The sequence below is a fragment of the Aspergillus nidulans genome, chromosome VI, assembly GCF_000011425.1.
Source record: "Aspergillus nidulans FGSC A4 chromosome VI".
Taxonomy (NCBI): Eukaryota; Fungi; Ascomycota; class Eurotiomycetes; order Eurotiales; family Aspergillaceae; genus Aspergillus; species Aspergillus nidulans.
Window position 1 is genome coordinate 1,477,252 of NC_066262.1, and position 15,165 is coordinate 1,492,416.

The following is a 15,165-nucleotide window of genomic DNA, read 5'->3' on the forward strand; positions in this document are numbered from 1 at the left end:
TTATGTACGATGAGATTGCAATTGCGATTGCGACAGTGACTGCGGGGTACAGTATACTTTGGATCTGGCCTTGTCGTCTCTGGTACCCACCCAGCCTATATATTCTCGGTTATCTGCACTGCCGAGCCGAGATCACTGCTTCCCTCTGGCGACCACCTGCACTGTCTTTTATTACTTTGTTCATCAGTCTACTCAATATTTCTACCATGGATTTCTCTGAGTACACCGGCCCCAGCGACGAGTGGGTTGCCCTTGAGCGCGATCTGCCCGCTGACGTCCCTGATCTCGACCCCAACCAGCTCAAGGACGCCGTCAACAAAACCCGCGAGGAGGGCGCAGCCCGTGAGCTGATCGAGCAGGGTGAGCTCTTGTACACTCGGACGGTAGACGTAATTAACACACGTAGGCCTCTCTTCCAAGGTAACACTGCGCGACCACACCATCCCCACCCGCGACGGCTACAGCCTGGAGGCACGCAGCTACAGGCCCGCAAATGTAAGCCCGTCTGAGCCTCTGCCTATCTACATTCACCTGCATGGAGGCGGTTTTTTGTTCGGCACGCTCTCATCCGAGGATGCAACCTGCGCGCGGATTGTCGCCTCACTCCACGAGCAAAACACGCCCGTCGTCGTCGTGAACGTCAACTACCGCCACACCCCAGAACACATTTACCCGACTGCCTGGAACGACACTGAAGACGCCTTTCACTGGATTCACGACCACCTTTCAGAAATCGGTGGCGATGGAGAGCGCCTCGTCATGGGCGGTATCTCCGCCGGCGCATGGCTGACTGCATCGACGACGATCGCTCAGGCAACAGGCAGAAACAAAGACCTTGCGCAACGCCCTAAGATCAAAGGACAGGTTCTTATGATTCCTCCGCTGGCACATTATAACTGCTATGACCCGCAGCTGGCGCAGATCCGGGACCCCAGCGTGTCGAGCTACGTGGAAAACCGCGATGCGCCGGTTCTGCCATTCAAGAGAATGGAGCTCTTTACGTCATTGCTCAAGGTTACCGGCGGGAAGGAGGTTGAGAAGGATCTGAGGCTCAACCCAGGGAATGCGAGCAAGGAAGATGTCAAGGGACTGCCGCCATCGACGTTCGGGGTCGCTGGGATGGATGTCCTCAGGGATGAGGGGCTGTTATATGCGAAGCTGCTCGCTGAGAATGGGTATGTCTCTTTCCCTGTCTAATAACCTGTGCTGATAATTTGTTATGCAGGGTTCCTACACAAACGAATGTCTTCAAGGGTGTCCCGCATGGCTTTAGACGGTATGGAGATCGGCTGTCGGTGTGCAAGAAGTGGGACGAGGTCATGGCAGGGGGGATCAAGTGGGCACTGGATGATCCTGCTCCAGGTCCTTTTGAGATCCATGCTTTCTGAGCTGCTGTACTCATAGTCCTTGAGTTCGCGCAGTTCGTGCGGAGAATATAGTTAGATTACTAAAAAGGAAAGCCCTGACGTAAATTTGTGCCTCAGGCTCGCAACTCCACTCCAAGCTTCTGGCATTCCTCACCGTGAACACTTCACACGCCTCTCCCTCTCATTATCGTCGTTCTTTTCTTCTCTATTCTTAATTCCATTTCGAAACTCGTCTCCAAACTTTTCTTGGCTCTCTATATTTCGAAATGACCTAGCCCTGTCTCTCATTACAACAATCTTGCCCAAGCAGCTCCTAGCAACACGTCATGGTGTCCCTTTGGCCGTTCAAGGTAGGCAAACCACATCAACCTGCAATCAGAGCCTAACAGAAGCTAATCTTCCGTATCGCACAGGGAGAAGACACTTCCCCGGCCGGTTTTGAAAAAGCCCTCTCCGCTCTCTCCGAAAAAATCACCCAGACTACCACCCGCCTCGACCTACACCGCCAGCATGCCCGCCGCTTCAAAGCCCTCTGGACCCTCTACACCACCTTTATCTACCTCCTTTACTCGATAATTCTCGCGCTTGTCCTAGGATGGGAAAACTGGGGCGTGAAGGAGTACGCCGCGGTTCTCGGGGGACCAGTCATGTATGTTTGAGCAGATCTGGCTCGTGGTTGCCTGTCGATCTCTAACGGGAGCAGCATCTACCTGGTCCGCGCTGGAGGCACGATGTTTTTCGAATACCGGATTAATCACACCCAGCGATACCTCGACAGTTTACAGAAGCAGCGCGATGAGACGATTGAGAAGCTCAAGGTGGCGACGAAATACAACTCCACCCAGCAGCTGCTGGAAAAGTACGCCGGTGACTCGCCCAAACCCAGTCGCTCGAAGGGCGGCGACCACAAACCAAAGCCGGAGAACAAGCGCAAGCCGTCTGGACAGCAGCAGCAGCCCCCGCAACCACAGTTCCATCGAACGGGCCTTCCCCCTCCTCCAACCGCCAATATCCGCCGGCCAGTCCCGCCGCCTCCAGAGCAACCACCATCGCCCTACCCCTCGCAGCAATATCAACAACCTCGTCCTAATATGCCGCCTCCCGGGCTAGATGAGCCCGGCTTCGCCCCGAATGCCTTCCCGACGCAGCAGTACATTGAGCAATCCCGCTGGTATGACAGGCTTCTTGACGTCCTCCTCGGTGAAGATGAAACACAGCCGAAGAACCGAATCGTCCTGATATGTGCTGCGTGTCGGCTCGTCAACGGCCAAGCACCACCGGGCGTGAAGTCTCTCGAAGAAATCGGCCGCTGGCGGTGCGGGGGCTGCGGCGCATGGAACGGCGAGGATAGCGCTGCCCGAAAAGTGCTGGCAGATATCAAAGCCGCGGCAGGGCCTGTGTCTGAACCGTCGGATGGCGAGGCAGAGACCGAACACCGCTTCTCGACATCTACAAGCGATGGCGCCTCTGACGGTGTAATAGTTACGAAAGAGGATGATGAGCAGGAACGGAACGAAGTTGAGGTCGAGTCACAGAGTGGTTCAGGCTCTGGGGCCGAAACTCCCGCAGAGGACGATGAGCCGGCGTCAAAAATCAGGACCAGATCTCAGAATGTGACGAAGCGGCGCGCTCGGAAGGGATAGTCATTAGACGAAGTACGGACGAAGTTGTCTTTCCTTTTCTTAGCGGTTTTTGCTCGCACAACACGTCTTGCATATGTCTCTAGCGGTTCTTTTTTCGTGCTCACTCAGCTATTGCGAATTCTCAATGCGCTAGGATGTTTCGGAATCACTACTGGGTTCTTTAGTGCGCGGGGAATGGATAAGGCAAGTAGGTCAGTTTCCTTGCATAGTTATCAAGTGGGCTGTATTCCCTTGCGCGTAGCCTGCTGTCGGCCTTCGACATGAAAGAACCTCCGGGGCTGCAGGACAATTTTCACGGAAGAAATTTGAAGCATCCAACTCGAGCCCATACGACTATGGTGGTAATACTACACTACCAAGTGATCACTTAGTCAATGAAGATAGGGATACTCGTATTAGTAACAGTAACCTAACATGCACCCAGTATCAATGGTATGCAAGGATTAGTTCTGTTCTGATTCCTAACACGTAATATCATTATACTTTCCCGCCTTCTATCCTGTAGTTATTCCCGGATCCAAGTTCATGTCCAGATCCAGGTCCACCTGCACCCCCGTATCGATATCCAAATCCATGTTTTTCTTATAGAGTCTGCCACTCTCAAGGCGTCCCACCAACTCGATGACTAGGTTAGCAGCTTGGATCTCAGCGTCTTCTTTACTCAGACACCCGGTTACGACAATATCGTCGAGGTCGCGACCAAAGTCCTGGTTGGTCCTGAGGGTTGCAAGGGAGATCGTGCATGTGTATGTCAGTTCTGGCCCTTCAGCGCCTAAAACAGCTGGGTCTTCATCTCCATAATGATCGTTAATGTCAACCTCCAAAGTTTTGCGCTTCCCGGAGCTCAAGTCACGGACCGTCCTACACTCGAACCGAAACCCGTCATTGCATCCTAATCGTGCCGCAAGCTTCTGCAGCTCAATCTGCGCCCTCTGTGTCGGATGGGTGACGTCAACGCGCTCATCTAAAATTCTCTTTGCGATCCTTACTAGGCCCAATCGTTCGATGAAGCCAGCACATGCCCCCAGATCCCCGCCTGAGTCGACAAATATAGCGCCGATGATGGACTCGACAACATCAGAGAAGAATTTGTCTGCATGGATTGCAGAGAAAAGCGACCACGGGTAGGCCGTTGTGTTGTTGAGGGCGTGCAGTATTGAGGGGCAGAGGAGGTTGTGGCGAGTTAATGCATTCGAAGAACCAGATTCAGGTTCGACGTGGAGTGGTAGCGGTCTTGAGGGGGAATATCGGAGATAGCTATACAGAGAGAGGGTTTTTGGCGGTGGGGATATTATCTCTGTCTCTGTCTCCGTTCCGGTGTCAATACTGGGGGTTAGAGGAGAGGGCATGGCCCACTTGAACTGCATGCACAGAAAGGCAAGAAGGTGCCCGTTCACAATGGCGTGTTTAATCTTTGTCATTTCGCCCTGTTGGCATTCAACATGATGTGCACGAATCAAGTCAACAATAAGCATGTCAAGCACTGCATCACCTAAGAACTCAAGACGCTGATAGGACTGAATTGATGTATCATATGGACACGAGGGATGCGTCAGAGCTTCCATAAGAAGAGTTTTGTCTTTGAATGTGTAACCGATATGGTTTTCTAGGTTTTCCTGTTGGATAAGGTGAGGCTTCTTGTGGTCCTTCGACATGGGCATACTCTCGGGTCTTGGGAGTTTAGTCTCTGGGAGTTCAATCTCTGGGAGAAAGCGGACGATGCAAGACTGTGCTTTGTGGAGGCCGCCGTCAATATACGCCGCGCCAATGAGAGCCTCGACAACGTCAGCAAGGACTTTAGCGGACATTGAGCGCGTCGATGCAGAAGCGTACAATTTCTCAGAAATAAGCGGGGCAGACCATTTCCGCGGGGTGAATCGATTGCTTATGATGTACGCATCAAGACCTTGGTCCAGGGCAGCGCGGGTAAGACGGGCGTTCTGTACGAGTGCGTGCAGCGTTTCGGTTAGGTAGCCCTCGTGCCAGTTCGGATTGTTGTAGAAGAGGGAAGCCGCAACTGTGAATTTGAGTACCGAGTCGCCGAAAAACTCGTATCGCTGGTAGTCTGTCGGGGCTTGAGCAAGGGGCATTGTAATGGCTGTGATGACATGTCTGAGGTCCTGAAACTGGATATCTCGTAGAACTGTTTCGCATAATCTCGTCGCGACCAACGCGGCTTCTAGTCTATCAAGGATGACTGGAATGAACCGACCAAAAACTGTTTCACTTGCAGGGAGTCTGTCTATCGTGCAATGGCTAGCAGAGAGTATCCGCTTCTTGGTAGGTGATCCCAGTATCTCATCTTCAGCAGGACGCTTTTTGGCTAGTGTTTGTCGTTGGAGGAGGTTTCTTCGTTTACTAGGATACGGATCGCATTCCAGTTCAAGGTCTCCACTCCTGTTAAGCCATCGCTTGAAAATGAGTAACTCGCCATAGCGAGACCGGTCACGGACGACACCCATACGGTCCAAGGGCCTCTGACTGGAGAATACCTGGATGGCGGGCTCGTGTCCCTGATTCTTTTTCAGCCACGTTTCCAGTTCGTCCCAGGGCAAGTCAGGGCCAAACAGAGCGATATAGTCCTTGTTTCCGGCTAGCGGTGTGCTTGTCGTAGCCTGTAGGTAGAGTGAAGTGGCGGCTCTCATGCGTTCAATGTTTTCAGCTGTCAAGGAAACAGCTCCTGCCGCCTCGAATTCCAGGGTGTATGTCGTCTCACTGTCCCAACACAATTTCATCGGTGCGATTGGCGGTGTTGCTGTCGGAGTTATAAACTTCATGGAAGTGTCCTCCTCATTTTGGCGAACAAGAATCCGGTTCTGATACAGATTGGTTGACGACCATAAATGCGCCCAGTCCACCCATGGATCATACTGTTCCGATACCTTCTGCACGGCTGGTAATAAACTTATATCCTTTCGGGTGAACTCTCGGCTTTTTGTCAACGGAAGGAGGTTGTCGTTTACGAGCCCGTGCTCGTACAGAGCTTTATATGCATAAAAGGCCGCTTCTTTCTTTGCTGCACGTTCTGTCTTCCACCAAGCTTTCCCTTCCGCACGTCTGACCTTGGGATTCACGCTGCTTGGCAGGATGACTTTGGCCCTCAAAAGCCCGCCGTCATTCCTCTCGAAGGAGAACTCGGGTTTGTCTTCGACATAGTTCTGTCGGGGAAGAGTATCGCAAAAGTGGACTAGATGCTGCATAGCATATTCGGCCGTCAAAATGGCACTGCAAAGTCAACAATCTGCGGCCAGAGTAAGGTCATAATCATACCCTGTCGATCGAACGCAGAAACGTGTGCACACGTCTTCGTCAAGACTTCCAAGTGCACGCAGCTCTTCCGTACGCCTCCTGTCCTCTAGGCAAGCTTCCTCCATGATCTTCTCGAACTTCTGCCATTTGTCCAGTGTGGAGCCGTCATCCTCTGTAGACAACATCATAGAATATGTCGAGTTTTGACGCCGGGCACGCCCACGCCGCTGGATGAACGACTCAAAGCCTTTCGGTATGTTGTAGCAAATTACCACACTGCAGGCGCTCACATCAATCCCCTCTTTTAACACATCAGTTGCGACTATCAGGTTCTTCCGTCCGTACCGGAAGTCATCCAACGTGTCGGGCTGCATTTTTGCCGAGAGAAGGTCTCCTAGCATAGTTTTCCTATTTGTGGAATTAGACATCCCAATGAAGCTGCCGGTGCGGAATCGATCTCTCGTGGAGGGGTGGGTAGAGAGCAGGTAAGACATGACGGTAACAGCCGCTCGCTGTTCCACGAAGATCAGACCGGAGAAGTTTATGTCTTCGGTGCTCATCAAGAACGATATCAAAGCCTCGAATTTGGGGGAGACGGGAAAATCCTTGGGGTCAGTGGAGTGGACGTCTATATCAGGAACCGGTGACTTAGACAGGATATTCACGAGGTACTCCCGCTCGTCATAGTCTAGGTCGATTTTTGAGTGAACATAGGCATGACTCAGAAGCTCCTCAACCGACGCCCTGATAAAGTACTCTGCGGCCCATATCCCCAGCTCTTGAAATATATGGACGGCTTTGCAAACAAACGTCTTCATCTGGCCGCTGCAGTAAGTGTTGTCCCTTTCAAGCAACTTCTGCAAAGTAGATCCTTCTGGAGATGTCATTCTTAGTTTCATAAACCTCTATTAATACTTTTTGTGTCTCACCCCAAAGCGAAGCATTTTCTTTCATCAAAGGCGTATACAGAACCCGCCGCAACTCGGGCATATGCGTATATTCCAGCAGTTCCTGACGGTGCGCTTGGGGCGTCGTGCAAACTGAATTGAGGTTCATCTCGATTGTCCTATACTGGTCAGCGCATAATCAAGCAGCGCTACATTACATACTGCAGTCCCTCGCGACTAGAGCCAGCGCTGGCCGTCAGACCTAAGATCCTAGGAACAGCACCCGGACCATATTCCTGGAGGGCCGGGTGATAAAAATTTCTCATAATCATATTCGTGGGGTGTTTACGGATACAATGATGTGCTGTCCATATTAGCGAATCTCCCTCTGACATGGAACAAAGTACCTTCGTCAAAAATAAGAAGTCCTAGCCGGGATATACGCACAAACCCGTGGGTCATGGCATCATGAAGAACGGCAGGGGTAGACACGATCACTTGAAGGCCCTCTAACACAGCATCCCAGACAGCCTGCTCTGTCCACAGCTCAACCTTGTCTGATCCAAGGAGAGTGCGAGACTTCACAGCCGGAATGTGCTGCGAAATGACCCTGTGCTGCTGCAAACAGAGCGGGACAGTCGGTGCCAGGAACCATATCAGCTACCTAAGTTAGAGCCGTCGGTGTATAGGACGTTCCAGGAGCCTCAGTGCATCGCACCTTCCCATCCGAGTTCTCCAGCTCGTGTATGATACGCAGGAGAGCGCTGGCTCACGTCAGTCAGGCTACGCAGGCCTGGGCAAGCGGCATACATTTGCGTCTTCCCGCTCCCCGTGCCCATCTAGAGTCGTTAAGAGAGTTTCTGTGGCGTTGTCGGTTTACTTACGACAACGATGATATTGCCCTTCAAGCTCGCTTCAAACATCTCCAATTGGTAGCTCCGCGCCCGGTGTTCAGCGGAACGCTCCTCTGGGATGGACGCCATCGGATTGTCTGACCTTTCAGCGAGAGAATCGTAACCACTAATAAACCAGCGAGACTCTTAGGGGAAGAAGTTGTTGATGATCAGGTGGAGTTGAAGGTGGTGGGGTAAGCCTGGACTTTGTAAGATGAACACGCTCGACTGCTGCTACTTATCTGCAGAGCTCGTGGCTGGCAAACAAAAGCCCAAACAAAAGCCTTGGCACAGCTGAAGTCTGCTTGTTCTACGCATCTCCAATTGCAGAGACCAAGTAATGCGTTGCGATTAAGTCTTGGTTGAAAGACAATCCCAGAACTAGGTATACAATACTGTATTTGAGTGGATGCGAAGTTCCCCAGTCCGATCAGACAAACGCAGAACACCAACCCCAAGGCCATGATAGATCCCTCACTCTGCGCCATACACCTGGGAGATTAAGAAACGAACAATAGACACAGACAATAGACGCTGGTAAGTAGAAGCGGCACAAAGACGAACATAATTTATGCGGCATAAGGAAATGCGAACAAGGTGGAATCAAGCTTGACAAGCACTCATGATACCATTGGTAACCCATGAGTCGGAGGCTCCGTCTTCGTTTCCGAAGGGTCGGCGGTTTCATCCCCTCGGCCACGACGGGCCTGGAAATTGTTACTCAAGAAAGCTTCTTCATTTGGGTGTTTGCGCATCCCAAGGCCAGCTTCCGCTATGCGGTTTAAAGAGTTCATATCGTCGTTAGCAATGGATACCTGCGATTGGGGTGAACCCTGCGGAGGAGCCGAGGCACCAGCCTGGCCAGGTCTAGGAGCCGGCTGCGGTACAGAAATCTCGGTTCGCGGCTGGTTGAGATCGATGTTCCCCGGTAGCTCAGGAACCTCACCCTGTGAGTCCAGCAGCCGGGATTGTAGGTTGATGACATATTCCCGCAGTTGGTAGTTTTCAGCCTGCAGAGCTTTATATTCCTGCGACATTACTTCGTACTCCTTTACTTGCTCCTCAAGCTTGCGGATGTAGCTCTCTTTACGCTGGCGGAAAGCCCTCTGCGCAAGTTAGTAGGGTTCTAGATACAGCCTGTTCTCATTCACGTACTTGAGCGGCGCGGTTTTGGGCGGCACGCTTCGAGGTAGATAGCGGTCGCTTCCCATAGGTTTTCGGCGTCTCGTCCTCGACAGTGGGTTCTGGCTGCGCTGGTGGTTGTGATGGGGGAAGCATTGCGCCTCCGGAGATCGCAGGGTCAATATTGTTTTGATCGCGGGGGCTTGTTGTGGCGGTTGGTTGCAGGTGGTGAGGTTGCGCATTTGGCTGCTGTGGACGCGGTTGTTGGGGATGCTGCGACAAATGCTGCGCTGCTAACAGCGAATCGTGAAGCACTAACAGAAAAGACGTTAGCAGGCATTAATTAAACAAGGCTGGTTGAGACAATCGTCGCAGTGCGTTATCACTACGCGTCAAAGCCGGGCGATCCGCAGAGCCACGCGATGCGACTCTCGCGACGGAGCTCGTGGCTTACCTTGATCAGCATGGTCCTGCGACAAATATCAGTCAGCTTTGTGTCTTGTTATACCTTGTTACTCCAGGGCCTCCAACTTGACGCGGTCGGAACGACGCCATACGATGCACGGGTGAGGTCATCTGTTATCTCGCGCGTGGCGACTTTGCAAACAGCAACGGCGGCCTTTTTGACAAGGGACGCCGATGTCACAAGGGCGAGATACGCAGATGAGGGCAGATTGTAGATCTGATGACAAACCGCGACAAGCGTATAGATTTGCTTACCTGAGCAGATGTTTGCATGCTTGGATGCGGCGCTGGAGCTAGTGCAGGCTGCATGGAGAAACGACGAGTTGGTGACGACAAAGATAACACGTCCGACGGCAAAAAGCACCGGTCAATTCAAAGTCGGACAGCCAACTAGAAATGGGACTCGGGATATATGGCGAGACCTCGCGAGGACGCGGATGGAAGTATCGCAATGCAGGGAGGATGAGGTAAGCAGGCGGTCCGAGGATGGGATTCGGAGGTCAGCTTGGATGCAGTTCTGCCTGCTGACTGTGTTCTTACGAAAGATGGCAAGATCTGATGTCGTAAGCAGGGGGGAGACGGAGGTTAAAAAGGGAAGAAAAGGCGGAAGGAACATGACTGTGGTGCGTGCCCGTGGCGGCAGTGGGGGCGCAGCTCGAATTTGGAACGGAAAAAACTCATCCACTCCTGAGGCAGCATTTCTTACTAATCAGAAGCTCCGGCTGCAGAGGCCAAGAACCACAACCACGATCATAATACTACAAATGCAGATAGAAACCGAAGATTATCACGTAATTGTCATACTGCTTAGTTCTCGCTTAATTCTCCTCAATGATCTGGGGATAATACTTGGGACTGCCTGTCGCCGCGGCTTCACCGGTAGCAGCTACCCAGGCGCACGGGCGTTCCGGAAGAAGTAAGCGGAGAACCACGGCAGAATTGCGGCATGCCAAAGCACTGTTTTTAGCATAAGCAAAACAGACGGGATGTTGGGAAAATGGGAGGAAATGTAAGATTTGTCTTCTCAACCGTAGTCCGCTCTCCGCTCTATGGGATAAATCGCTCGTAGATGTTGACTGTCAAGTCAACTTGTAGGGCTGCCGTTACACTGTAATCAGCAGCTGTCAGTGGCCACCAAAACCTGGCAGCCTGGCGACCTGGTGTAGTATACTCCCCACCACCCCTCTACCCGTCCAATTCCATCCGGCTCCTTTCCCCGACGTCTTTTCAGCAAGTCCTAATTGTCGTTGATTGTAAATTATTCCCTTAAGCAGTCCAATTTTCGTAGAGCGACGTTCTCTTCTACTGAGCGGTGACTTCATTTCGGATAATACTGGGTCGAGCCGGCAGATCTCAGATCGACCCGTCCAAGACCTTCAACGAGCCTAACGACAGCCTAGGCAGTCGCTTGACGCTTCGCGACATTTCTAGCCCGTTGCTGGAGGACCCCGGCTTTCACGCACAAGCCATTCCACCTGTCAAGATCCCTCAATTTACTATAAATCTTCTTCCCGCACCCCTTACCCCAGGATCTACTCCCAAGTGTCCAGTCGACGCGTCCACGGTCTCTTCCGCGGCCGCTTCCCCCGCACTCTCCCGTCCGAACATCATCATGGTTCGGCTACCATTGCCACAACGTCTTAGCTCTCATCTCAGCACGCGGAGCAATGCTTCGACGCCCGGCCAAAGTAGAAGCACCAGTCCCATGAGAACACCTGATGTCAAGCCATTGGTACTCAAAGTGTCGGTCCTGCGGGTAAGTGAGCGGTGCTGCCCTTGGCTCGGGTGTCTGACCGTCGTCAACTTCGCTGACTCGTACTGGTAAACGTACAGGGGAGAAACCTTGCAGCCAAAGACCGAGGAGGAACAAGCGATCCTGTAAGCATACCTTCGAAGAACTCGAATGGGCCTACCGACGAAGGCCCAGGAATCTCGACGCACAATAGTGCCAACTCGGTACTGACGAGTCTCACAGTATTTGATCGTCACACTAGGGGAAGCCAGACAATCCACGCCTACCATATTCAAGACATTGAACCCAGAATGGAATGTGACCTTTGAAATGCCGGTTGTCGGCGTCCCGTTGCTCGAGTGCATTTGCTGGGACCACGACAGATTCGGCAAGGATTACTTGGGCGAATTCGATATTGCGTTGGAAGATATATTTACGGATGGGGAAATTCAACAACAGGTACGTAATAACGGTTACCGCAATACCTGTATATGTGCTCATGCCATGAACAGCCGAAATGGTACACCCTCAAGTCGAATCGAAAACCGGGCAAGAGGAAGGATAACAACGTATCGGGCGAGATTCTTCTACAATTCTCGTTATCTGACCCTTCGAACCCGACAGCATCACCAACGGAAATTTACACGAGGTTTAAGACCTTAGTCTCCACTGGAGACGAAGACGAGTATTTTCCTCCAGTATCGTCTTCAACCATCCTAGAGGAGTCTGGTGACAGGGACGAAGAAACATCCGACGAAACCGATGATCCAACAAAACCAGAGACAGTAGAGAAGCGCAGGAGGAGACTACGCTTGAAGCGTTTGAAACGCAAGTCCTTGGCTGCCAGGGCGTATCAGTTCTCTGGCGTTGGAAATGGCGTGCATGGCATCGTGTTCATGGAGATTGTCAAGGTCACCGACCTTCCCCCAGAGCGAAACGGTATGTTTCCCTTTATATTGTTGACCGAAGTAGCTGACCAGGATAGTGACGCGGACTTCCTTTGACATGGATCCGTTCGTGGTAACGTCACTTGGTCGTAAAACGCTCAGAACCCCGGTCATCCGCCACAACTTGAACCCAGTATACAACGAGAAGATGGTCTTCCAGGTCATGAAGCATGAGCAGTTATACACAATGAGTTTTACCGTAATGGACAGGGACAAATTCTCAGGGAACGACTTCGTGGCTTCGGCGGGCTTTCCCCTGCAAACCCTTATCCAGGCTGGTCCTGATATCGATCCAGAGACCGGGCTCTACCAGTTTTCCGAAGAAGATATGCGACCTCCAGCCAAGGTCAGCCCGGTCCCTTCATCCTCAAGCTTGTCGAGGCCAAGTAAGCATCTTGTGAGATCGAGGAGCTCTACTACGTCTTTATCGGCGCAACAACAGGAGCCTCAATCTGTCCCTTCGCTAGTACTTCCTGAACAAAGCGCGAGCAGTAGCAACACCGACGGTTCTACTGCTACCAGTCCCGTCACATCTGAGTCGGATGGTCTTCGAGTCTACGAGATTCCGCTAACATTAAAGAATAAAGAAAGATGGGAGGATAAACACTTCCCGCAAATAATAGTCAAGGCGAAATACATGCCTTACCGTGCCCTTCGACAACAATTTTGGAGGCTAATGCTGAGGCAATACGACGCTGATGACAGCGGTAGCATTGACAAAGTTGAGCTGACCACGATGCTCGATACCCTTGGGTCAACACTAAAGGAGTCGACTATCGATAGCTTCTTCGAACGCTTCAGTGAGGAGAATAGCTCAGGCGATCCTTCCTGTTTGACATTCGATCAAGTTGTGATGTGCCTCGAGGATACACTCCAGTCGCTGCAGAAAGACCCGCGGACAATGGGCAAAAAACTTAGCCCAGCTACTTCAACAGCCAGTCAAGAAAGTGACGGCGAGGAGTTAAATGTTGAGACCAGCTCGTCCCAGCCGACTAATGTTGATTCTCAGGTCACATCGATCCCGACGATGACCACAGAGCAGACTTCAGTCGACGAAGATCTCCACCCAGACGACTTGGGTGACGAGCGCGGCGAAGAGCACGTTATTGAGCTCCGAGAGTGTCCTCTTTGTCATCAACCGCGCCTTTCCAAGCGGTCTGATGCTGATATCATCACGCACATCGCAACATGTGCAAGCCAGGATTGGCGACAGGTGGACAACCTTGTCATGGGAGGCTTTGTGACCTCGAGCCAAGCCCAACGCAAATGGTATAGCAAGGTTATCACCAAGATTTCTTACGGTGGCTACAAGTTAGGTGCAAACTCTGCCAACATTCTCGTACAAGATCGTATCACAGGGCAGATCAATGAGGAACGGATGAGTGTCTATGTTCGATTGGGCATTCGGCTCTTATATAAAGGTCTCAAAAGTCGCGAAATGGAGAAGAAACGAAGTAAGGCAATTCAGACCCCGACATTGCTGCCACAGGGCTAACCACTTCTAAAGTCCGCAAAATTCTGAAATCCCTTAGTATCAAGCAGGGAAAGAAATATGACGATCCAGCCTCTGCAAGTCAAATTCGAGACTTCATCAACTTTCATCAGCTAGACATGTCGGAGGTTCTACTGCCCCTAGATCAGTTCAAGAACTTCAATGAGTTCTTCTACCGTGCACTGAAACCAGGAGCCAGACCCTGTTCTGCCCCGCATGAACCCGGGATTGTTGTTTCGCCTGCGGACTGCCGTACGGTGGTGTTTGACCGCGTCACTGAAGCAACCAGTGTCTGGGTCAAAGGGCGGGAATTCTCCATCAAGAGACTTCTTGGAAATGCCTATCCTGAAGATGTCTCACGATATCAGAATGGAGCATTAGGAGTTTTCCGGCTCGCTCCTCAGGATTATCATCGCTTCCATATCCCTGTCGACGGCGTGATGGGAACCCCGAAGACCATCGAAGGCGAATACTACACGGTAAACCCGATGGCAATCCGCTCCGCGCTCGATGTGTATGGCGAAAACGTTCGAGTCCTGGTGCCCATTGATTCGGTGAGACACGGCCGAGTTATGGTGATTTGCGTTGGTGCGATGATGGTTGGAAGTACGGTCATCACGCGACAGGCCGGTGAAAAAGTCTCACGGGCTGAGGAGCTAGGATATTTCAAGTTTGGCGGAAGTACTCTTCTACTACTCTTTGAAGAAGGAAAGGTCAACTTTGACAGTGATCTCGTGGACAACTCGCGAGGAGCTCTGGAAACTTTGGTAAGACCTAATCCCTTGCTGCTCGACACGTGGTTGCTAACATCAACCCCTTGTGCGTCTCAGGTCCGGGTAGGTATGTCTGTGGGCCACAGCCCTGATATACCACAGTTCGAGCCTGATCTGCCCAAGAAGCCCGAGGATGTCAGCCTCGAAGAGATGCAAGCCGCCAAGCGCAGGATTGAGGGCAGCTTGGCTCCACCAGCACATGCCTCAGCGCTACAGTAGATGTCAATGATAGATTTGTTGCGACTGTTATTGCATTTATTCATTACACAGATGCATTATACTGAAGAACCTGGACATACAATTATAGGCTATAAGTATGAGGGCTGATGATGTGCTCTCGTTTGGTAAGCATCATGCATACATAGAGGGGATAGCATGTGACGGTATGAATCTATAGACGCAGTATTCCGTATATAAGTGCACATACTATATATTACAATCATTTTCAAGTCGAGGTATTAGCTGGTCTGAAGTCGATAATAGTATTAGAATATAACCCTAGAGCGTAGGTTGAGAGATAAGTAGTGGTGCCGCCCGTGGTGGAAGAACCAAAAAAAGACTAGCGCTGTCCCCACGCGTTAAACCAAAACAACCG

General features: G+C 51.6%; 5 protein-coding genes across 5 annotated transcripts, besides 1 other annotated feature; 3 read left to right on the forward strand and 2 right to left on the reverse strand.

Moving 5' to 3' along the window:
- Positions 1–15,165: part of a sequence feature (contig 1.52 1..82934(-1)) that runs on past both edges of the window.
- On the forward strand, positions 207–1,388 carry ANIA_03191 (alpha/beta hydrolase; the record flags this gene model as incomplete). The annotated part of the gene is made up of 3 exons (XM_655703.1): positions 207–360; positions 407–1,175; positions 1,226–1,388. The coding sequence occupies 3 exons, from the start codon at positions 207–209 to the stop codon at positions 1,386–1,388; spliced, it is 1,086 nt and encodes a 361-aa protein (XP_660795.1).
- On the forward strand, positions 1,596–3,010 carry ANIA_03190 (uncharacterized protein; the record flags this gene model as incomplete). The annotated part of the gene is made up of 3 exons (XM_655702.2): positions 1,596–1,717; positions 1,781–2,016; positions 2,071–3,010. The coding sequence occupies exons 1-3, from the start codon at positions 1,694–1,696 to the stop codon at positions 3,008–3,010; spliced, it is 1,200 nt and encodes a 399-aa protein (XP_660794.1). The 5' UTR covers positions 1,596–1,693.
- Positions 3,505–7,608, reverse strand: ANIA_10380 (putative RNA helicase/RNAse III; the record flags this gene model as incomplete). The annotated part of the gene is made up of 5 exons (XM_655701.2): positions 3,505–6,235; positions 6,281–7,133; positions 7,189–7,325; positions 7,369–7,442; positions 7,594–7,608. 5 exons carry the CDS (start codon positions 7,606–7,608, stop codon positions 3,505–3,507), a joined length of 3,810 nt encoding a protein of 1,269 aa, XP_660793.2.
- On the reverse strand, positions 8,366–10,187 carry ANIA_10378 (uncharacterized protein). The gene is made up of 4 exons (XM_050612526.1): positions 9,882–10,187; positions 9,616–9,631; positions 9,195–9,475; positions 8,366–9,145 (listed from the first exon to the last, which is right to left on the reverse strand). The coding sequence occupies exons 1-4, from the start codon at positions 9,933–9,935 to the stop codon at positions 8,660–8,662; spliced, it is 837 nt and encodes a 278-aa protein (XP_050468438.1). The 5' UTR covers positions 9,936–10,187; the 3' UTR covers positions 8,366–8,659.
- ANIA_03188 (putative phosphatidylserine decarboxylase Psd2) lies at positions 11,239–14,971 on the forward strand (the record flags this gene model as incomplete). The annotated part of the gene is made up of 7 exons (XM_050612527.1): positions 11,239–11,382; positions 11,460–11,504; positions 11,602–11,817; positions 11,871–12,297; positions 12,344–13,759; positions 13,813–14,564; positions 14,628–14,971. The coding sequence occupies 7 exons, from the start codon at positions 11,239–11,241 to the stop codon at positions 14,787–14,789; spliced, it is 3,162 nt and encodes a 1,053-aa protein (XP_050468439.1). The 3' UTR covers positions 14,790–14,971.